The sequence below is a fragment of the Nipponia nippon genome, unplaced genomic scaffold (assembly GCF_047370975.1).
Source record: "Nipponia nippon isolate SJK-2023a ecotype South Korea unplaced genomic scaffold, ASM4737097v1 scaffold_5, whole genome shotgun sequence".
Lineage (NCBI taxonomy): Eukaryota > Metazoa > Chordata > Aves > Pelecaniformes > Threskiornithidae > Nipponia > Nipponia nippon.
The window spans coordinates 11,646,868-11,671,850 of NW_028262369.1; the positions used below are offsets into that span (position 1 = coordinate 11,646,868).

Sequence of the window (24,983 nt, forward strand, 5' to 3'; positions counted from 1 at the left end):
TCAGATCAACAGGGGAAAAGGGCCACGGGCCCACAGAGGAAGATTTATGATTGTTATTAGCAATTTCCTATGGGATTGTCTCTCTGTTAATGTTTGAACAAGGCTCTTCAGAGCACGGTAGGGCTTCTTGTGCCCCTAACAAAAACATAGAGGCATGGTTTCTATCAATGATTTAGTACAATTTCCATAAACTAAAACATGAGGTACATTTGGTATTGGTATCGGTCGCTGTGGGAACTGACAGAGAATGATTTCTACACATAAATCCCAGTCTAAAATCAAGCCTATGGAAATGGAAGGGAACTTTTGCCAATATAAAGATGCCAGGATCTGAATTTTGCTGGTAGCATCCAGTACTTGCCTCTGTGGGGTTTCAGGAGCTTTCAGTCAGATTACAAAGGAAGAAAGAGCATATTGTTAATATAATTATTTTATTTACATGGTGCAGCATCTCTTATTTTATATTGCAAATTCTTTGGGTGTTTATATGTTTTAAAATAATACCTGCCAGTTTTCAGCTTTACTGTGGAGTGGCAGCAGGAGTTCAAAAGCATGTAAGCTGATTAATAAAGAGTAATATATTTGACCAAAGGACATTTATAGGGCTGTTGCTTTCTTTTGCATATTCCTACATATTTTCTAATTTGTCTGTTTTTTTTGCTTATGGTCAATTTTTGTTGTTTTGCTTTTTGTTTTCTTTTTTTCAAGGCAGCTGCAAAGATGCCAGGTTAGAAGTATAAAATAAATGGAAATCTTCATAATGCCCAATCTTCAGGCTTATTTTGCAAGCAGAATAATGAAATATTCAAGCTTATATGCATTAGATGAAATGGGATACTGCTTTATCCAGTTTCTTTCCAGTGTTCAGATTTCCTTTGGCTCTAGCAGAATTAGGTGATTTGCTGTGCAGGTTCTTGGTACCTACAGTAATTAGATCCAAACTGCAGCTAAACAACTTTCTTAGCCACATTGTAATTTCTATGCTGAGCTTGCATTATTTATGGAGGAGAGCAGTGACCAGATTGATCCCCCTGCCACCTATCAGAACTGCTCACACGACTCTGTAATGTGCAGTGTTATTTTAAAATGAAAACGGTAACAGAAGCAATTCCCAAGAGCAGGGAGCACCAAGGTGACATTTTCTTGATGTTAAAGTTTAAATGGAACAAATCCATGGATGGGAAAGAGCATCACATTCAGCTCCCACAGTGACACCTAGAGCTGGCCTTGAAAAGGACAGGGTTACCCAGAGCTTTCAAGCTGAGGATGTATTCTGTGCCCTGCATCAGTATATATATTTCCTATTCATTTTGTTCAGCATAAAGGGATAGCTCTTAATTTGATTTAATTTACTGAAAATTTCCTCCTGCCATAAATAGGAGCCTAGAGAGAATTGTTTTTCCACTGATCACTGAAACCCAGTTTTCAGAAGAAGCACATGCACAGGCAATTGCACGTTTCCTTTGCCTTTCATAAGTGTTTATTGCATGCATAAATAATCGTAGTTAGCTATTTTCTTGCATATTCACAAGACGTCTGTGCATAATTGTGGCAGCACTGTCAGCAGTTTAACAACAAATATGGCATGGTGCATTGTAGAGGCAGTGTGGTCTTGATCTTGCTTGTAGTGCGGTCCGGAGGAGCTGTGCTGTGGGATTGCCTGTGAACAGAACAGGCTTTTGTAATTCCTGTGTTTAGTTAGGGTTTATTTTTTGATTCTTTCAATTCTCTGGTTGGAAAGGTTTGGAAACATTACCTGACTGAGTTCATTTCTGAACCTGCGATGCCTTCAGTTTGTACAGGCAGTAATTAGAAAGCAAGCATGCAAGATTACTCACGCAGTGAATAAATGCTGCAATTAACTAAGGTGGACTCTGCTTCAAGTCAGGAAAAAGAAAAAGACAAGATGCTAAATATTGAACCTAAATTCTGGTGCTAAAGGAAGTTATAAAAATCTCATCCAAAGGAAGGGAAAAAGTGCTGTTGAGAATGTGTAAAAAACATAATGAAATGTAGCACCATTGATTTACTGTATAAGAAAACAATGAATCTGCCAAGAGTGAACAGATTGATTTAATGTACAATTCCAGATGAAAGGAGGGGACTTAAAATGCACAACAAAGCCTCTGAATGATTTCACAGATCTCTTCCCCTCCAGAAGTCTTTTACTCTCTTCACTAAACCAAGAAAGGCCTTTAAAAACAAGTTAGCAGAATTGGCTGAACAAGAACAAATTAAGAGATGATGAGGGCTTGAATTTGTTTTGAAATATGTTCTTTACAGCTTGTCCAGGGCCGTGTCTCTAGCCTGGGGCAGTGTATTATTTGTTAAAGCCAATCAACATGTTATGTTAGATTTAAGCTCGATCTATAAATAGGAATCCAAAATGGATCTGAATGTCCTCTGTTTCAGATGTTACTGCATCTCAGGCTTTGACTGGATCTCACTTCTCAGGCATTAGCATTGCATAATTAAATACATTTTAAAATGTTTGTTGGATTTTGACCAAAAGCCAGGTTCAGAGGTCCTGTTGGGACTCTTGCTCTCCATCAGAAGACCAGGCAGTCTAGACAGGCCAGTAGGATGAGGAATATCATGCAGGAGCTGGAAAGCCAGATCAATTCAAATTCCAAATCCTTTTGGGTCAAATCCTCTTGGGCAACATTGGGTCTCTACTAGGGGTTAGTACCAGATGCTTTAGAAGAGAGAGTCAGAAACCCTGCAGCATACAGTTATAAAAAGATAATTGAGAGATGATAGGTAGTACCTCTTTTATATTGGATGCTGTCTGTGGATCAGGAGGGGAATACAGTTCTTGTATTGGTGAGGGGACAAGGTGGTGAAGTAGCAGACATGGCATGTGGCCATGACAACAGGTGCATATATGTAAATGGAATGGGGATTTTTGGAGGCTTGATCCAAAGTCCATCAGAGAAAATGGAAGGAATCCCACCAATTTCACTAGTCTTTGGACAAGACTAATCCCACAGACGCTCAAGTAAAAAGATACCTCAGGGAATTTTTTGCAAAGCCCCCTGAAGTTAGGAAGATTTCTGATCACACCCGAAAGCCCTTGCACTGGGTTAACAGGAAAGGTTAATGCTGCTTTCCGTTTTCTTCTGCTTTGGGGGGAGAAGAGGGGCTTTTAGTTCCCTGAAGATAAAAAGTAATGATCGTATTGTGATTTGTTTTTAACACTGTGCCAGTATGTCCAGGAGCTGTATGAGACTTGATTTGAGGTACCTGCTGGGAGCTAGCAGGTTTATAAACCTGCTGCAGAGCTGTTCATGACCTGTGATGTTACAGTGTATTCAGAAACCTTAAAAAAAAAAGGTGAATTCAGAGTGACTAGGGATTCCCTTGGAGTCAGTACAGCCTTATGTTGCAAGGCCTTCTTAAAAATACTTAAGCCTGCTGATGGTAGATGTGACAGATTGCAATGGTGTAGCATCCTCCAATTTCTTGGTAAATTGTATATGCTGCTTCTGGGTATTATAAATTCTTCAGAAATGTTCCTGTGGGCAGTAGGTGAAGGGACAAGGGCATCTCCAGATAAGCAAACAATGTTTGTTCAGGATAAGCTCCTGGAAGATGGTGGGGCTCCTGCTCTTTGGCCATAATGGCCAGAGGGACATGTTTAACTGAGGTCTGAGCAGGAGTTCCTGAAGGAGTACATCTCAGAAAATGAGAGGGAAGCCAGTACGCAGATGTAATGCTAAGTTAGGACAAGGGAAGTAATCTGACCTAAAGGCCTGAGTGAATCATCTCCAATGAGATCTGCTCTTTTCTGGCATTGCTACCCCCAAGATTTGGCACCCTGGACTGTTCCAAGTCTGCTTAGTTTAGGGGTGCATGAAGGGGTTTGTTGAGTTCAAAAGGACAGTCTAAGCTCAGGTGTTTCCCTCTCTGCAGGGGTTACAATGTTAGACTCTAACTAGTCTGGACATGGAGGGTGGCTTTGAAGCACCTCCAGCCTGGCCAGCACATCTGCGGCACTGAACAAGCAGCCAAAGTGGGAATATCTGCACGTCAGTCCAGGTGATGTGGGGGGAAGCCAACACGGAGCACTGGCACAGGTTGTTGTCCATGATGCATGTGGTTTCCAGCATGCCCTGCCATAAGGCACGATGGGACACTGTTCCCACTAATGTTATCCTCTGTTTTGAGGAGGTCCAAACTTTACTCCTAGCAGCAGTGGGGGAACGGCATGCCAGCAAAACTTGTGTTCGGTTGAGGCTACTATTGCAACCAATTAAGGCAATACAAGAAGATGGATCTAAAAAGACGAGGGAGATGCTTTTGTCTTACTTCAGCTCAATTCCTTCTGACAGGAAACCAGGCCTTTGTGTCTCATGGAAGAATTATTCTGAATTGTTAATCTTCTTCATACATTTCCCTGCTTGGTGATGACACGCTCATTGCTGAGTTCAGCTGCTAACAAAATCATTATCTATTGAGTGTCTTCAATTTGCTGAGAAACCAGTCTTCTTGGTGTATCTGAAACTTTGTGCTTGGAAAAGGACATGCTGCAACATCCTTTTTTCTTCTTTGCATTGCTGTGATTTCCCAAATGCTTGGCTTCCCAGCTGTAACTCAAAATAGGCTCTATCTTTCCCTTTTCTCTGATGGGCTTACAGGATCTTTGCTATATTTTGGACATAGATGTCTCATGGAGGAGAGGGAGCCAATCTCTAACCCTTGAGCTCCTCAGAATGGAATGAAGAAGCATAAATTACATCAATTTTAGAGAAAAAACATTTGGTCTTCAGTTGCTGCGAGCAGTCTGCAAGCAGCCAAGTTGAGGTCAGTGGAGGTGGGGAGAGTTATATCTGACACAAAGGAGTCAATTCTGCCCTTTGGTACTGAGGCTGATATTACTGACCTAAATGGAGATACCCATGTGAACAGGGGTGCAAATACAGGTTATATCTTAAAGAGCTGGGCAAACCCCACGCCTTCGGCAGTAGCTGGGCAGGGAAGGTGGTGGGGGCTTGTCCTGGGCATGGCCGTGGGTCCCTGCAGGCAGAAGGCAAGGGCAGCTCCAGCTGCCTGTTTGCTGTCCAGGCTAACCAGGAGTGTTTCCAGAGTGCATAGCTGGGCTGTGGTGGTCCTAGGGCAGCACGTGTACATTGCTGGCTCGAGGATTGCTGCTTCTCATTGCCTTCAGGCTTTGGGTTAGGTATAAAAAGTTCTACTCCTTCTTCCCTCAGGTGCAGATCAACTGACCTGTTCTGCACAAGAGAGGGAGTTTACTATGTGAAAACCATGTGCTTCTGCTTTACCTGTTCAGTGCAAGTTATTTAACACCCTTTAATTTCTCATTATTTATTTGTTCCTTTGGGATAAACTGGAAATGCAAGAGAAGGCTGGGGTCAGCAAAACAGCAAGGCAGGAGGGATTTTATTCTAGGGGAAGTATAATTACACTGACCAGATTTACATAGCATTTTGTTGCAAAAATATAGATTACAAGTGCTGAAAGAGAGCTGATGACCTATCAGTAATAAGGCACAGAGATGAGTAATTAAAAGGATGTGCAGCTAATGGCATTGATTAGAGAAAAAAAATGTACAAGCTATATAGGTGGGACAAGGGCAGCTCTAAGCCAAAATTTACAGAGCAAGGTAACTCGGCGTTTATGTAGTTCTCCAGTTGACACAGGTTTTGTCAGAACTGTAAAGAAAGGGATTGATTATCTGATCATTCATAGGCAGCATTTTTAAAGGACTGACTCATCCACACAGACACGACTGCCATGGCCTGCCTCTTCGAACACAGAAGTGAATTAAGGAGTCAGGGTATAGGTCATTTCATTTATTCAGAGCAGTTTTGATTGAGATTGTAAAAAAGCAACTGGTTTGCCAAAGTATATATTTATCTTTCTTAAGTAACCTTATCATCAAGTAAAATGCATTTTTATGAATTCTTATATATAAAAAAATTTGCTCTGACTTTAGAAACACTGTAATATGGCTGTTAACATGATATTGTCCAAATTGTTCAGACTGGTGTGAATAAATGTCAGTCTTAAATTCCCAATGGCTCTCAACTGGGAAGTGAGTGCATTTAATGTTTGAGCAAAGATGGTCCTCGGTGTGCAGCGTGGACTGCAGTCCCTGCCACCTCCATGTGCCCTCTCCTACCCTCCCAGCAGAGCCAGCGACCCGCTCTGCACAGCTCTGCTCTTGTGTACGAGCCACTTTGGGATCCCTTGAAGTTAACTGATGGGCTTGGATACGTATCCATTGTGCACAGAGGAGATGAATTTATATATCTCTACTGCTCAGCAACAATTATTAAAATTGCAGCAATCAGAGATTGCTATAGTATCTGCTCATACTTTTAATTAAGGAGATGTCTGCTGCACATTGGACTGTACATCCCAGCTGCAGTTGTCTTCAAAAGCACCCCATCTCTTTTCCCAATGCACGTCCCTTGTTAAAAGGAACTCCAAAAGCAATTGAAGATGGAGAAAACAAGACTCCAATGGTTTGTTCCTATACGTGCTGTTCAATTAGGGTGCTTATCGAGCTCACAGTGGCCAATTGAAGAAGACGAAGACATGCCAGGGAATATAACCCATTTTCAGTCCTGGTCGGCAGCTCAAAGCCCTCCCCTGTACTCTGCACCTGCTGAATAATCTGTTGTCCAGTTAGGATTACCCTGCTTGGTGCTTAGATACCGCAGTGCTGAATCTAATACAGAGCAAAAGATATGTTATTTTGTTCCAAGGAAGCTGAATGTAAGTATATCCACATGTGGCATTTTAAAGCGGTTTTGTTTTTTTCCCACAGCGATGAAATCAGGAGGCACCCAGCTGAAGCTGATCATGACGTTCCAGAACTATGGACAAGCATTGTTCAAACCAATGAAGTAAGTAAAAAAAGTCTGTGTTGTGAAGTGGAATTGTGGTGGAATAGCCTGTTGCCATTTTCTAAGCCATTAAAAGTTTGCTGTAGTATCTCTCAAAGTTAATGTGTCTGGTGCTGAATGTAGAGCTTCAGGGGCTGTTAAAACCTTGCCCTGCTAGACTAGTCTTTGGAAAAGGTACTGAGGAGGCTTCAGATACATTACCGTCTTCTCAGGAATGTTATTCACTCTGATCTCTGTGAAATCTCCCATCATAAATACAGGATATTTTCAGCATTTCTTTCTTATGTAAACTTACTCTGCAGGTCTGAGCTTTATCTAGTGTCAGTGCTCGTCTGGAATATGGCCAGACAAGAGACATGGTTCAGAACAGCTTTGGGAAGAGCTAAATAGTATTTGTCTGAGAAATTATAATTTAATCCGTTGATTTATTGGTGTTTGTATTAAAGGGTTGTATTAGTCATTTGGCTGTAGCTATGCTGACTCTGTGTAAATGAGTTTATCTGAGAGTGGTACTGCAAGGTAATGAATCTAGAGAGAAAGGGAAGGACTAGGGTGATGCAGCCTTGATTTGCACCTGCCCAGATCCCATTGAGATAAGGGGAGTTATTCACATACAAAGCACATGTAAATGAATTCTGAATCCTGACCTGTATGTTTGTGTTGTATATAAGGAAAATGACTCTGTGCTTATTGTAGAGGGCTTAGTAAAGACACTCGGGGCTGCAAAATGTTTAATGAAGCTACTCAATACTCTGTGTCAAGAGTATCACTGGAATAATAAATTCATTTCCTTCTTTTGTTCCCATGTAGGGAAGTTCGGTTAATTTCCTCTAGGATGGTCCATAAAAGACTAAAGTAACTGAGAACGAGTGGTTTGGAATATGTCTTGGTGTTGTGTTACGGCTATAGTGGGGAGCACAGCTCAGGGGGTAAGCTGCTGGCTGGAGACTGAGAAATCCCCTGTTTCACTATAGATTTTGCTATAGACTGACCTCAGACCAGTACAGATTTGACATGATCTTATTTGACTGCCAGAAGGGCCAAATAATTCGTCCAACTTTCCTTCAACTCACATTTGAGCAGGAACCCTCCTTATGTGCATTTATGCTGGGAATCACAACGAAATCGTATGAAGTTCCAGGCAGCGCATGGCATTTGTGCAAAGGCCAAATGCCTCTGTGTTATTTCCCAAATTGCACACAAATTTCTCCATGTTTCTGGTGGATCACTGGTTGCCTGGGAGAGGTCAGAGGAAGCACAAATAATACTGACAAGTCAGAGGGAAAGTTGTATCAGAGAGCATCTACTCCAACATCTTCGCTTCCTCTCTCTGCCCTCTCTCCAGATCCTCAGATCCTCAGATCATCAATCTGGGTCCATCCCCCTACATCTGCAAGTTTGATGCATATAGGCACAATTCTTAATTGTGTCCTGTCCCACATGCGAAATCAAGAACCAGACGGGTTCGATCAACCTTTAAGTGTTTGGCAGAATCGTGGTTGTGCTGTTGGCTTTTTACATAGTGTGATTTGTTTCTTCTCCATTTGCTGATACGCAGATAATCTCAATCTTTATCATTGGTATGACATTGTAATTCTGGGAATGCTAATGAGGTCAAATCAAAAGTTTACTGTTTCTACTGTTCTTTGCACAGCCTTGGCAAGATGATGGATGACAATAGAGGTATAGCCACGTTCCTGTGTAGAAGCAATTATGACCATCCACTAGAACAATAACAGAAAATGATGATGTCTTAATCATTCCCTTTGCTTGATTTGAAGGGCAGCAACACCTTATTTTCTCACTGCTCTTTGCATTGCATACACCGCTGGAAAAAGCAGCATTAGAGCATTCAGCAGCTGTGTTCCCAGGCACCACACCTTACAGTAGCAACGCTGCTGCATTTGTGCTGAGCGTCCCTGAACACATTAGTGATTTTGAATAAGGATGTTTGCAAGCATTTGTCTTCATTCTGATAACAGTGAACAGGGAGCCAGGTGCTCAGCTAGTGTAACTCTTCCTAGCTCCTTTGGCATCTGGTCCCATTGGCCTCTTTCACCAGCTTATGGACTGTTGATTAAGTTCTTGGAGAGGTCTGCAGCATCATTTCTTTATACAGAAATAAGCAGCCTAGAACTACAAAAAAAAAAAAAAAATCGGCTTTCAAGCTATGAGACTTCTTCTTGTAGGACCCTATTCAGGCCCTAGACACCTTCCAGGCTGTTTCTGGTGCTCCTCTTTTTTTCAGGGTACCTTTCTGATCCAGGCTTCAGAAAGCTGGGTGTGCCTTCCCAGGACAGGAGGCTATAGGGAGCTCAAAGATCAGGGTCAGACATCTCTGGTCATCAGGACTGGTGGTGGAAAGGACATTTTTTTCTAAATAGCTTAATTTTTTTGATGAAACATCATCCTGGTGGCTATGTCTGAGATCAGCTTGTTGAAGGAAGCCCTTGGAGGGTAGTCAGGACATCCCCATGTGGTACATCCTATGTGTTTCAGTTGTTACTGGGTTATCCATGGCTTTTCAAAGCAGGAGAAATTATGCTTTTCTCTCTCCTGAGTTGATAAGCCTCTTCATACAAGCAACCTTCTTCATGAATCCCAGGTAACACAACCATGAAACAGCACTGAGTGCCCAGCTGCAAATGAAAACTGGGGCCTCAATTCATCTCTTCAGTGCTGGAGGGGGCAATATGAGTTCCATCTCTATGATAAACGGAACTGAGCCACTGTTTTTTAGAGAATAGAGTTGGTGTCAGTGGGATTTCAGGCCTGATCCCAAGGAAAATTGATAATCCTGTTTCCCACCCTGTCTGAGATCTGAAGTACTGACAGCTGAATGGTGTGAGGTACATACAGGGTAACACGCAGGCGTGAGGCCAGTCTCTGCCTGGGTTTGATTCATTTGAACTACCTGGAAAGCTGTTTTTGCCATACATAGCTGTACTCAGTATCTTCCAAACTGGATTAATACCTGTTTGAGCAGGACTGCTGCAGATAGGGGAGACCATGCGAACCCTTCCCTGACACAGCCGGGCATCTGCTAGCAGAAGGGGAGGTCTCCAGACCTTTGGATGTGACTTCTGCAGGGGAGTCACAGCAAAATGTTCTCCCTGGCAATTTGCTTGAAACCCTGCAGAACTCATCTGACTTGCTCTGCTCTTTCCCGGCCTCCCAATTCCACGTTGAATTTATCCAGGGAGCAAGCCAGCTCTAGAAAGCCTCAGGCAGGATTTGAAAATGGGGAAACCAGAATCTGCCTTTGGCACCATTGTGCTCAGTGTTTGACATTAACTGACAAGTCTTCATCTGGTCATTGATTCAGGCTAGTGGAGCAAATGAGAGGAGGGAAGCTTAACAGTCAGGGAAATGTGATAGTGGTAAATAAAGCCTGATCAGCTGCAATTATTTTATTTATTTGTGGCTCTGCATCTTCATTTCTGAAATAATTGCCCATAAAGTATTGCAGAGGAAGCCAAATCTATTTATAAATCCTATGGCCCAGTGTAGACTCCTTTGCTAATTCCAAATGCATCATAGAAAAATTGAGTATTTGCTAAAACTCCAGGGAAGATTTAATGTATTTGCAATGTATCTTACAGTTAATGTGTAGTTTTATTTAGCTCGTAACAGTTCAATCATACAAAATTATTACCATATGGGACAGAAAAAAATAGCAACCTCCCCTTCTCCCATGATTAGTGTGTCTAACTGTACTAGTATTGTACAGCATAATAAAATTTATTTACGTGATTGCTGATATCTGCAGCTGCAGCTTTCTATGTGACTTATCAGGTAGGGATGGTGTAGAGCCATATATTTCAAAGGGTTTTGGCTTATTTGTCCAAAAGGAACATGTGCTTTATAGTTTTATTTGGTTTCCCTTTGTTTCTGCTAGCTGGTGGAATTAAATAGCTGGCTCAGCAACAAAACCAACACACTATTTTTTTTCTTCCCAAGGCTTTATTCTTAAGGGGGGAGATTCTGCTCCAGCAGAGTCAGTGTTAGGATTCCTATTGCATACGCTGGTGCCAGGGTTTTGAGAGAGATTTTTACAGTTCCTTATGGAAAAGCCAAATAGGATCGAATAGAAAATGATAGCTTGTTATTGGAGTTGTGCAAAAAGTGTCTTGTGGTATATGTTTAAGAATGACATCTCTCATTCCCAGTTTTATAGACTGCTTTGTAGAAATGTGTAGAAAGGGTATTCATTATAAAATCTTTGAGGTTTATTTGTTCCATTCAAAGAAATACTACTGTATCTAGTGAACTCACTTTTGACTGGAACAGATAAAAGCCAGTTCTGTTCCAACTTTAGATTTTGCTTGGTATTTTTAACATCTTTTTTCTTTTCTTCTGTTTTGACAAGTCACAGTACAGGATTGGTAAGAGCCACATGGCTGTTTCTTTCAGTAGCTGAAGTTCATGGTTAAAGTCTTTAATTAAGTAGAACCAATTAGCATCAGGGTGATACCTGGCCAGAAGAGACTTTTGGGGTCACGAAACCCAGTCTCCTTGAATCGCAGGCAATTGTCTCATGAAATCCTGCTTATTAACTGGTCAAACACTCCTGACCATGTTGTTTTTAACTTTTGCCCCTTATCCTTCCTGAAACTCGCTGCTGTAGAAATAATGCTACCCACTGGGAGCATCTCCTCGTTCCTGCAGCCCTCAGAGACACAACCCATCCCAGTGCCAGCCACGAAATAAGCTGGTAGTCATGGTCTAGTGCAAAACTAGCGCTCTACAGAAATAAAACAAGCCCACTCACCTTTCAGCTTCTGTAACGTTCCTATAGCATATCTTTTGGCTCAAAGACATAGGCGCTGTTAGCTGGTCTGAAATCTAGCAGCCAAGGTCACAAGGAAGATAATTTTGTTTCGATTGCCAAAGCACAGCTTTTTACTGGCTTTTAAATGTCATACTTATAGCGACAAAGGATTAGCAACATTCTTTAAGTTTCTCTTTGATTTCCTTTTAGGATTGCTCAGCAAATAATGCATCTTTTGACAGAGTTATTAAATAGGCCAAACAATCCCCATAATATAAAAAACTGTTAATCGCTTTCATTTCCTACAGTAATATTCCCTTTCGAAGCTGCAGTGAGACTGTTGTACCTGCAAAATGCAGCCTCCAGGCCTGATTATCATATCAATTAGGCTGGTGTAATTCTTCTGAATTTGTAGCATTGCTTCCAAATCAGAGGAGTTGAAATGAACTTCAGAATCGGGGCCATTGGAAGATTGCTTTCCTTATTATATTGCATATCATGCTGTTTTGAGGAAATACATTTTGCAAACCTGTTGCATTTCAGCTGGCAGGCATCCAGTATAAACATACTGTTATAAGTCAACATAGCAATTAAATCAAATTGCAGTGTTTTCTCTGAGCAGCTAGAGAAGTGAGATATGCATACAGTAGCTGCTATGCTAGAAGCCTTCCAGGATTAACACTTCGGCACACTGGAACGTGCTGAGCGAAACCCAGCTGAGCTGTCACTGGTCAAAGTACAAACCCAGCCGCTATGTTTTGTCACTCAGCTTAAGCCGTGTTACTGTACCGGTCACTGGAGAATGCTAGTTCTGCACAAGGTGTGTTACTGGAGACCTAAGGTTGAATAAACTGGTCAGAAAGGTTGAAGCTAGTAATCCCGGTATTCAGTTTATAAAAGTGTATTTTAAAATTGCAAGGAGTGCTGTCTCAGTACATCATGGAGAAGAAATACTTCCTTTGATGCTGGAAGTAATAATCAGTCATCAGATATTCTGTGGACCTCATCCATGAGATTTTAGGCTTTTTAAGGGCATTCAAATCCTTACCTACCAAATCCTTGCTGAAATGTTTACCTGAGTGAGACTGACAGGCAAATTTGATTGTACTTACATCAGGAATAAATCTGGAGTAAACTGGATGAATTATATCTTATATCACTTGATATTTAGAGTACATGAGACCTGAATGTGATCCTAAATAAGGACAGTAAAGGTTGCCGTGTAGTATTTTAGCTTTTTAACTTTTGGTATATTATGCATGAACTGTTTTTCTCTTTTATAACTAATCCTGTTCATCAGATCAGACTTCTTCAGTATTTCAATGCAAATTGTGTTTTAGGACTCAGCAGTGCCTCTGGTCCAAATCTCATTTATGCAGATTGGAAAATTTGCAGTGACTTCAAGGGGAGCTGGATCAGGATTGAGGCTGACTGATGGCCCTGGACAGCAATGAAATCCAGTCTTCTGTCTGTCACTGTGCACTGCATTTCCCCTTGCCACAGCGCAGTAACTGCTGGCTGAAATATTGATCAATCCTATCCAGTCCAGGAGAAATTTGTTCTCAAATTCTGCAAGCATGTTTATGAAATGACCCCAGAGTCAAAGTCTGCAAAGTCCAGGTAGCTCAAAGGTTGTCCATTTAGATTAGGATCTGCAGGGATCTGTGACAGCAGCGTTTCACCATGCTGGCAGCCACGAAGGGGAAAACAAACCTCTTTCCCTCTCTTTCTGCACCAGCTCTGTTGCGCTGTCCCAAGGCGAGCTGCCCTGGGTTATCCCCTCCTGGAGCCGGGAGGGAGCTGCTCTGAGCCAGGATGGGACAATATGAGTCCCAGTGGTGGGAGGGAGCAGACCTTCCTCCAGCAAACCAGGGCTGTTTTGCTGGATATCATCGTGTCCGTGGGGTTCAGCCCCATCCCACCCCGCTTCCCAGCACTGGAAGATGCCATCCACTGCCACCGGTGAATTCTCCCCAAAATCCCTCTCCCCAACTTCCCATGGCATCTCCAGCTCCTGGCAGGAGAAGATTTCACCCCGCAGCTCACAGAAACATCAGCCCCACCGTCTCTGTGCCTGGGGCTTTTTGCACGAGTAATTCAAGCCTTGCATTTTTCTTCAGCTCATTTGTTGGGGTTTCTCTGGCAGATGATAACACGGTGCTCAATTTCTGGTTTTGTTCTTGTGTTACACGGACACAAATGACCACAGATACTGACTGTACCTGCCCCTATCACCGTTTTAAGGGGGAGCTGAGTGGGCAGTCATATTTTACAGTCATGAAGTGTCTCTGCTTGATTAGCCGCCTTCGATCTAGGTGCTTATACAATCTTGCTAATTAGTCTTTGGGAACAAAGACATGCTGGTGTTTATTTTTTCTTTAAAGGCAGTTTTTGCAGAAGCTAACATTCTTTTTTTTTACATGTTACCATAGTGTATCAGAAAAGAAGAATCTTCAGTGTCTGATTTTAATCAAGCTACTTCTTCATTTTAATTTTCTACATACCAAGAAATGCAGTCCTGTGGCTTTGTCTTTTAATCAGAGACCACTTTCATTTCCTCAATTTCTTATTTCTTACCCTATATCGGCAGTGCAGAAAAGCAGCAAACGTTATTGAGGGAAGAGCTGGCATGAAATGCATAACCTGTAATTTACTGCTAAGTAACAGGGCTTGGCACATGGGGGACTCGTTGGTATAGCAGTGAGGTAAGATGTCCTTAGTAAATCTAAGCAAAAAAATGTGTCCAAAATGTTTTCAGTGGGATATGCAGATATTGCTACCCTGAAATATTTCATGGGAATTTGCCTCCATTTCTCTGCAATTTATAATCCTTAAACTAGGCTCAAGAGACTGAAATTCAGGGAAGGAAAATTATTTGTGCAAGACTTGTGGCGTAAACCAGAGGCTGAAGCTGTTTTCTCTCTGGAGCAGTATGCACAGCTTTATCCTGGAGATGAGTTGCACCATGCTCATCTTCCCCCCTTGGGAGGAGTTTTTTGGGTGTTTTATGGAGCTAAATTGCTCCCCCTCTGCCCCGGTCCTTAATGAACACAGGGATAGCTGTGGGCATCCCTATCGCTTTGGAGGATGAAGATGGGGATTTGGCCACTCGTGACGACATTTGTTTGAAGTTTGTTTGCTCTTCTAACATCCAGCTCGTTAAAGCCCTCAACATTTCTACAGGATTCGTGAGTTAGGGCTGCTGGCTATCAGAAGGGGCAGGAGGTAAGCAGCAGTGAAATGGGTCTGATGAAACAGCGTGTCTAGTGGCTGAGGACCCATGTCCAACTTTGCCGGAGGTCACCGGTTCAGGTGACACAGTCCCGTGGTCAGTGACGATGTGAAAGCTGGGTGGCATTTGGGAGGGACCCGTAACTGAAGTAACATTGTCGTGCAGGTCAAGACAGGAAGGTTTTGGTAAAGCTGAAAGGCTTAGGGGAGAGCGCACAGCACACGTCCAAATTATGCCCTTGGCGCGGTGCTCTTGGTGACTCACTGCTGTAAACAAACAAAAAAGTGTGTTTAAAATAGCCATAATAGCTGTTAATAACACAGCTTTAGGACACGCTGGACATTTCTGACTTCTTTTTTTTTTTCATTTTCAGTGTCTGGTTCAATACTGTTAGTACTCTTCTTGTTAACTTACAATTTTCCACCCTGCTGTAACATTCTGCATGTGGGTAAATAAAAGTGAGAAAGCAAGACTCATTTGCATGTGAAGAAGTAGCAGAAACCCAGAGTAAATAGCATCTGCAAATGTGTGGGAGCTGGAGAGTGGGGGGGGGGGACAGCAAAACTGTTGTAAATAGAAGCAGTTTAAAGTGCTGGATTATGCGCTACGGATAATAAAATACCCCAAGCCAGCATGAAAGCCAGACACTGTTCTCAGCAGCAGCATTCAGCTGATCCTGTTAGCACTTCAAGCCCCTTTTGTAAACCTTGCTAATCAGTGGTCCAAACTCTTCATGCAGGGGTAGTCACCTGGCCAGAGGACAAATAATGCCATGCCCATGCACGGAGACCTCTAATAATGAGCAGAAATATTGCAGACAGACTGCAGATACATGCAGTCCATGTATGGATTTTGAACTGATTTGATAAGCTGGCATGAAGCAGCAAAAGAAATTAAGATGTTATATTAATCTGTAGAATTATGGGGAATTTTAGCAATGATTATTACTATTTTCTTTAGTTTTCAGTATGACTGACTTGTACTTTGTTTGATTTTATCTCATGATACACAAGAAGAGTACTTTGACCTAGCATATTTATGTTTCCCTCTAGTTTGTGCCTGTTTGAATCGCCGCTGTATGATAATCCGGCCAAAATTTTCAGACAAACCTCTTTTGCATCTGATTCTTTAGGGGTTTATTAAGCAGAAAATCTGGTTCCTGGGGCATAAAACCCAGAGGTGTTTCAGCCTTTCATGTTGCAAGCCCAGGTTTTGTGTCAGGGCCCTGAGTGAGCCTCAGCCGGGAGGAGGGGAGAACGATGCTGTGGTGTGAGCGCCAGCTCTGCCTCCTGGGGCTGATGATGGCAGAGGCAGCTTAAAGCAAAATCCTGTTTTTCTCTGTAAGACTGAGAAGGATGGGGTGGAATGAGGAGGGCTCATGCCAGCCCTGGGCAAGGTGGGGACAGCAGCTGTCCCCTTCAGCATGGACCCAGTGCCACCACGAGCCTCTGTGTCTCCCCCCATCCACAGCAGCGGCCAGCCTGACATCTCCGGGCTCTGACATCAGCAAAACAGAGTGCAGAGCCTGCTTTCCTCATTGCCTGCCTAATTTTCCTATTCCCAGAACCAGCTCCAAGTTGAAACCATCTTTTTTTGCAGCCTCCTAACCCCAGGTACAAGAGCTGGGTAACTGGGAATTTAGCCCAAAACATGCCCTTCTTTGCTCTGCCTGACCTACTTGTCGCTGCCTGTGGGAAGCCACAGGGGTTTCTGCTCCTCCCTGCCTTTGCTTCGGAGAGTCAGGCTTTTGTGCTGCTGATTGTATCACGGTGCCTTGAAGTTGTCTTGGTATGCACTGGGTATTTTGGTGCAGAAGCTGCTTTTTATGTGCTTCTGTAGCACTCGGCAATAATGCTTTGCCTGAAGCAGTGACGAAGCCTCTGCTTTCGTGCCGTGGTACCGTGGGGCAGTGCCAATCCAGAGCGACTCCACAGCTCCAGGCGCTGTGAGCACAGCCTGGTCCTGCTCTGTTAGCAGTCAACAAGGCCATGCAGAAGAGATAGGTTTTGCAGCATATCCAGGCCACCTATTCAAATCCAGGCTCTTTTGGCACCCGTGAAATTGTCTGACAACTTGTGAGCAGGCACCGTGCCATGCAAGCAGATGGGCATGAATGTTGCAGCAGCCAAGAGCCTGGGATGTTCATCTGGCAGAGGGGAGTGAGAGCAGAGCTCCTCGGTGCTCATGTCCAAATGCCTGTCCCTCCTGAAGTTACCATGGGAAGAGCGGGCATGGTGAGGGGGTGTCTGGTTTGGGCACGGGGTGTTTCACAGCAGAGGTGATACCCCCCAAATTCTTCCCCTGGTTCCTGCTACTCCGTCACCGAGGACAAGGTAGTTTCTGAGATGCTTTCAGTCCAAGCTCCCCATTTTGTTGGGGACAGCCGGCACTCAGCACTGTCCTATGTCCTCCAGAGACTCACCTTGAAGGCAACAGCACAGCAATTTTTTTTTACCTGCCTCTGCTAGATGGTTTGCTGTGAGAGGCTGGCTCTTGCCAGAAGTGAATCCTAAGATAAAAGGATTAAAACATCCTCTTCGAGGCTTCACAGAAATTGTTACAAGGGCTTTCTTTAAAACATAACTCCAGGGAAGGCCTTAATGCTTATCACCCCGAGGGGCAGCATTTCTCACACAGGCATGCACTTCATGATGATTGACACATCATTAATTAACTGTTATTAATTAACCCCCTAATCTGAAGGGATGGGGGGCAGAATTCCTTGCAGGCCTGGATCCTGTCATTTCTTTGAACACACGAGTCCCCTGTTCTGCTGCACTCCCCAACCCATCTGTCTTTGGGACCGAAGAAGCTCATAAAGAAGGCAGGACTAATGAACAACCTTTTACAGCCCCCCCCCTTCAACCGCCTTCATTTCCTGACAGCCGCAGTTCAAACATGATTTGCAGGAGTGGGACTATTTGTATCTATTACTCTGAGTTTAGAGGAGGAGAAATGTGAAAAAAAAATAAATTGGATGTTGCCTTTCAGCCTCCCCTTGTTCCCTGCTGTGTAGGATATGATGCTGTGAAGGATACGGGATCTGTCTGTAATATAACACCGGCTCTGCATGTGGATGGACGCATACCTCCTTTTAAGCTAGCTGTGCTGCAAAAGGTTTCAGCGCAAAGTTAGGACAGAAAACCCTTCTTACTTCTCCAGTTTAGCTCCAGCGTGATGACCTCCCTGCTGCACTCCACAGCCCAGGCTGTGCTGAAGTGCCGAGCTGCACCCAGAACAGCAGCAGAAGGGACAAATTCTTGCTGTGCTGACTTCAGCTGGGCTTTGCTGGTGTCCTTGAAGACTTTATTTTGCTCTAATCATTTTGAGCCAGCCTATATCTTCTGCCAGTTCTGCCTGGTGGCCTCTAACAATCACGTATGTCAGGCAGCAGCATGATTATAGCTTTATTTAACTTACTTTGTCTGCATTTGCCTTTCAAGGAGCAACAATGCAGCAATTCTGTAGACTAAATGTGGCCTAAGAAAAGAAATTGTCTTGTTTATCCACAAACGCCAGATTCTTGGGGTGATGCCAATCTTGATAAGACATCAGTGGTGCTGATAAGCCAATAGTCATAATCACTGAGCAGTGTTTTGCTGATGTTCTGGCAAGGTTTTGTGTCCAATATTGTTGACCCTACGCTTTTCCTATTATGTGCTGCATCCTTTGGCAGGAGAAAGACCTTCTCAGGGATGAGAATGGTACCTATATTGCAGGAGGTGCCTAAAACCCATTATGTTTGGCATGGCTTGTTCCTTTTATTCAGGGTCGTATATCAGGGTCCGTCCCTCCCATGCAATTTCAGGCACAGCAGTATTAATTCTGCCATTTTGCGTCTCTGCAATTGGGAACGGCCTCACGTTGCTGACATCTGAATTACATTTTTAACAACAATTTCCTTTGTTATATAAAACAAAGCCAAAACAAACACTGGTATTGGAGGCTCACTTTCTGGTTTAAATAACACAGACCTTGGTGGATGAGGGCTATGAATCATTGTTGTGTAGATACTGGTTGTGGGTTGTTTACTTGCTTGTTTGTGAAGGATTTTGTTCTTTTTTTTTTTCCCTGGCAATGTAAGTCTATCACTTTTGATGCAGTAGGACAGTTCGGAAAATCTCCCTGGTCCCTCTTATCTACTGTACTGTTATTAGATTATTGGATTCTCTCTTTTCTCCCTTCCCCTAAAAATTCACTCACTAAAAGGGTGAAATTGCAGTATATTGAATTGCATGATATTGCACTGATTCTTTATTGCAATATCTTCTAGATTTTAATAGCTACAGGCCTTGAAACTATTTTGGTGTTACCAGAGACATTTAATATCTGTGAACTTACAGAAGGTATTTTCTGGCACTCAGCAATGACTCCAAAGCCCCAAAGAATTACACTCAACAGCCCTGAATTTCAAAGCCTGACATCACTGCGAGCAAGGAATACAAATCCATCAACAGGAGCAGGATTTTAATTGCTTTTGAATGATTCTATAGAAATCTAAAATTGCTTTGTGGGATGAAAAAAAATCCCCACTTTTATCTGTGAAGTGGTTTTAATTCTGGCGAATAAAATAAGTGGCTGCTGTAATAATACAAGATTTTTTCCCTCTGACTGTGTAGCTGTTCCTTCAGCCCCTGCCTGCTGGGATTTTATCCTTGAACAGTGAGACATCGGAGTTCATCAGATATTATACGTGGCAATTGCCAAACCAGGAGAGGCTCCTTGGTGGCTGGAAGATTTGTGCTTCTATTACGTTAGCTGTTAAAAAATGAGACCACCTGCATTCTTTTGCAATGTGACCTTCTCTAGCTGGTCATATGCTGTGTTTTCTCTGTGATCCGATCCGATTTTAAGGGTAATCAAAAGGCCAACAGTACTTTAAAACCCAATAATACCTTGACTCTTGCTTTACAGTTTTCTTTTCTTTTTTTTTTCCCTGCTCTATTTTTATGAAAGGAACGAAAACCTCTGCAGACGTTTCTACATCTGGCTTAGCTTCTGGTTAAATGCATCCTCAGGGAATGCTGGAAAATATTACTTCTCCTGTTTAGAAGAGAAGTAAGTGGGTCATATTTTCCAAAACAGTTTTCAAGGAAAGGAATATCAGAAATTGTTTGTATTTTCCTGTTTAATAGATCTGGTGAATACTTGAAAATGGTCTGCATCGCAAGAGAAACACCACCAGAGTGTGAATATTTCCATTGCCTTGGCAAATGGCAAATGCTTTTAGAGCTGGCACATATCAAGGGAGCGTGCGTCGCTGAGCCCACCCCAGGGACAGTGCAGGTTGTCATGGTCCCTTCCCTGTGCCACCCCTCTGTCATGTGTGGGGTCAAATACTGTGGCTGTCCCTTGGACTGGTGTGGGGACAGAGCCAGTCATCCTCCTTGTGTGAAGGGTGGAGGAGAGCAGTGTGTCTCCTACCCTGGGCAGGTTTGCAGGCAGAGCAAAAGGCTTTCTCCCCCTCCTTCACCCCCTGGGTGGACTGTAAGAGGGGTCACACCAGTCTTCGGGGGTCTGGGGCTATTGGGTCTCTGCGGGCGCAGTGGAAGGACTCTCCTGGGTTTCAGAGGGAACCAGATGTGGCCTCTCATCTTATCTCAGTGTTTCTGTTTGTGAATCAGCTGGAGGAATCACCTTCCCTTGATCTAAAATATTCAGGATGCCCGAGGGCGGAATTACAGAAAAGGAGATATTCAGGGCCACCAAACTGGAGACCACAGTGGAGATGGGGGGCCTGTCCCATCTCTTGCCTCTCTACATGGCTCCTCACCAGAGAAACCCTTTCTGCAACCCTGAACAAGCCTCAGCCCAGGCCAGGGCATGAAAAAGGCACCGTATTCCCCATCTCCACCGAAACCAGCATCACCAATGTAGCTAAACCTTTCCAAAGGCTCTCAAGGAGATTAGCAGGCATCTGTCAAGTGGAGCCATAATAGCATCTAATACCGGTCAGCAATAACATTTCCTTAACCAGGTATTAAAATTATTACTGAGCTTGTTTTAGGGAGGGGAAAAAAAAAGATAATCTAGTATTTTATATTTTAGTTAGCACTAAACTTACAAAGAGGCGATTGGTTGCAGCATCTGAAATTCTGCACTGATATTTTTCCTATCATTTGAAGCATGTTGATACTAACATGTATTAAAGTACAGAAAACCTTCCTATTGAGGGCTTTAAAATATTTTTAATTATTTTCAGAAATAAACCTAGCCATTATTGTATTTTTGAAGGACAATTATTTTGTCCTTTCTTGCATAACTACACATTTTAAAATACATTTAAAAATAATTATTTTTAAATTGTTTTTCTTCAAATTGACCATAACAAACCAGACAAATCTCTTCAGGATTAATTTTCCACCTAGCTGAAGAAATTAGCTATTGCTTTCTCCCTCCCACCTCGAAGCCATGCTAGAACGGTTACCTGGATACCCTGCCTGTAAAGGATGTATGTGCTGAAGCAATTTAAACAGCCTGATTTGTCATCTAACTGCAGACATCATTAGCGAAGCATTATTTGGCTGGAACATTGTAGGCTGAACATGGATAACTCCTCTGTGTTGAGGAGAGATTTAATTTAACCACCTTGTGATCAAATATCGCCTGTCTTGAGTGTGGAGCTGCAGCAAGTCTAGTGTGAGGAATACGAGCTGTATCTGGGGGGGGAAATTATTTTCCTGTGGTGTGTAGCTATTGAAAATGTATTCTGCATCAGGATGAAAACAGGCTCTTTCAAATATGTTGCTTCAGAATCTACTGATTTGTTTATTTTGGGGCAAGGAGATAATTTTCGTATGATGGGGAAGAGGGAAGGGAGGGCAATATAAGCCTGGCTTTTGCTTTTTCCCCTGTAACTTTTCTCCTTGTCACAGTCCCCATTTCAATTTATTCCTCTGGTTATTGTCTCTATTTTTAAAATGACAATTCCATCAGGATGGAAGGACCCTTATAAGCAGGTTTTTAAAAACAAGCTGGTGAAATTACCATGATGACTTTAAATTAATTTTACTGCATATGATACTGTGTAAAGCAGAAAATAGTGGCCTCCTCTGATAAATCCTGCATGTCAGAAGGCAGAAATGGTCATTTCCCTGGAATCTGACTATTGAGCATGGTCAGGGAGGTAGTCTGTGCATAACAATAAGGACCGTGTAAAAACAAATCTGAGCTTTAGGAAGATGATTTTGTTAGTTTTCAGGGCGCTTTTTAGGTCTGGACTGAACCTAACATACCATTTTAAGGCTTTAACCAAAATCAGGTTATTTATTATTGATTCCAGTATGATTTGGAAAACTCAGCTAGAGTCTGGAGATTTGTCAGGTAGGTTCAACAGACCTGCATCTTCCCATCTAAGCTCATTCTGCAGCTACAGCTGAATTGCAGGAGCACCACAATTGCATAGCTGCCAATTACATATTCCTGAACATCCTTCTTGGCAAATCAACTTCCAAATCATGTTCAGGAATCATAGTCTTAAATGAAGCACGGTTGCAAAATATTCTGCTGATCTATGGTGCAAGTCCTTTTCCTTTAGTCGTAATTGATGTTACAAAATATTTTATGGCTTCTGTCATTAGTATTCCCAATTGGCTCGATCTACAATTTATTTCATGCTGTAAAAAAGCTAAGAATTTTCTACTGATTAGCAGCAACAGCAGGGCATGTTTCTAGATTTCTCAAGATGGGATATTTTTGGGTGGGTAAGTAGCCTTTTGTCTTTGAATTAAAATGTGTCTAGACGCTCTTTTTTGTTACAAATCTAGCAAAATGAAGATGCTTTTGAGGTAGTAATTAAATTCTTTCAGTGACATACAGTCTGCTATGCACAAGGCTTCAGTATAATGAATATCTTTATTTCCAGGAAATCTACAGTATTTTCCTTGCCATTTGTAGGACTCAGCATATAAATAATGCAGACCATACTGTGCTGCTTTTGAGTTCATCCCAGGAAATTATGCCATTAAAAATGCCACAGTTCTTTCAGGCACACACAGACAGAGCAGGTAAAGAGAATATTCATGTGATGAACAGTGACAGAAGCAGCATCAGCTAATACCTAACCCTGCAAAGCACACCTCAGACAAAATTGTTTGCAGTAATTATAGCATGGAATGAGACTGTTGTTTAACTTAACACCATGGCAGTCAAACTGTGATCTATCAAAGCGGGCTCTGAATTTGTAACCCAGGGTTAGGACTCAGAGGTGTAAAATAAGGTGAAGTGAAATGAAGAGCTGTGGAGCCTCCCCTGCCACTCCAAACATGGGCAGTCAATAACCATAATGAAAATAAAACTTCATTGGAGCAGTTTTAGAAATAAAAGGTCCCCATAAATTCCTCACAGACTTGTTTTTGTTTGAGAGCACATGTTGCTACTTGAAATCTGCAATTCAGATGTTAAAATATCTCCTCTGCAAAAATAGCGGTGGCTCTTGCAGTGTTCAGACAGCAAAGGTCAGCCGGTGTATAAAAGCAGAGTCGTGTCCCTTTGCTCAGTGAGGTAGGAGCGTTTTGTGTGTTTAAGAAGGAAAATTTACCATCTACCATTTGTAGGCATACTTATGCATAAGCAGAGCTTTAGTATGTGTTGCAAATGGAAATCAAGTACATTATGTGCCTGGAAGGAATTTATCTAACTATTTATGGGCTGATCACATTTTGAGCTAGAACTGACTAGGTTATTTTTAGTTAAATAACATTACAGTAGTAGTTGCATTTATAAAGAAGCAAGAAAATTCTCTGGCAATTCAGAGACCTTTCTTGCTGGGTCTCATTTCAGACCTTAATGGCCCCACGCTCAGTGTCCCTGGAGGAGAAGCTGAATCCCTAATGCCATGGGGCTGCCCATTTAATTGTGGATCAATGAGTTGCAGCTCAGAGACAGACTTTAAACTCCCACAAAGCAGCTTTGTGTGTCTTTGTGCCTTTCCTTCTTCCCTACCAGCTGTGTGTAGAGCACTTGAACCGGTTTTGCCAACTTGGGGCCACCCATTCTGGTTTGGAAATGGACCGTGTCTGCTCTCTGGCAACCCAGGTTAGGTTTTCCCATCCCTCAAAGGTGGTACCCATGTGGAGTGCATGTGTTTGCCTGGTGGTTTTGGAACAGATTAGTTTTCAGAGTTGGAGTTAGGAGTAACTGGTAGAAAGGGACTTTGTGCAGGAGTGAATTCAGCTGAGCACGAGGCTCATGTGTGAAAAGTTTTTGCTGGATCTCTGAGAATAGTTCAAAAAGTCAAAAAATCTCACTGTCTTTGAAAAAAGTCTCAATCTGCTTTCTCGTCTTTATTTTCATTATAATAATCAACAATTTCAGGCAGTTGCTCTTTGATACGCCGTTAGAAAGAAGTTCCAATAACTTCAGAGATGCAGACGTAAAATAGCTACAACACATCATTAGCATGAGTTACTGTTTCTTCTTTCTAATAAAAAAGAAATGGAAAACCATTAAAACTCATGAAATAATAAGGCAGAAGCATATAATTTAATATGGTCATCTATTTGGAAATGCACATTGTGCATAAATAATCGGACGTATCAGCAGGGAATCTGCAGCCATCTAACAAGTAAGTTGTTTTGCAATTGCCATCTGACCTGTAGATAAGTGGAAACAATGTCTTCATTAAACTTACAAAGCTGAATATTAATCATTAGCAAAACCAGCACTGCAAGATGCAAGGCAAGTCTTGCTATGTCCCCGGGAGCACTGTGTGTGTACCTAATGGCAGGATTTAACTATTAAGGTCACATCAAAAATAGATCTGCTATTTGGCCACAGTGCTTACTGGCCTGCTACAAAGGCAGTTGGATTTAGGATGTAGTTTAAAGACTTACTGTATGTTGGGGGAGGAAAAGGTGTATGTGGAAATATGTCCTAAAAGACTTGACTTCACAGGTGGTATCCAACAAAGAGTCATTAGTGGGGATGAACTGGGTTTTTAGTGGGGATGAACGTTGTACTGAATGCACTTTCTTAGAGACTGACTCGCTCCATTGCTCCCCCATCCTTTCCAGCAAGCTATGAAGCAATCTGTACTAGTGCAGAGCTTTTGGAAAGTGTGTTTTCCAATCCTGCCTGAGACTGCTTTAGTCTAGTCTAGTCTAGTCTG

General features: G+C 42.5%; 1 protein-coding gene across 1 annotated transcript in view; it reads left to right on the top strand.

The window, feature by feature from the left end:
* The window catches only part of FAM20C (FAM20C golgi associated secretory pathway kinase), a 61,116-nt gene that overhangs the window by 5,984 nt on the left and 30,149 nt on the right, over positions 1-24,983 (top strand). The window contains exon 3 of the mRNA XM_009467908.2: positions 6,794-6,872. Coding sequence (XP_009466183.2) covers positions 6,794-6,872 — 79 coding nt within the window. The remainder of the gene's footprint in view (positions 1-6,793; positions 6,873-24,983) is intronic.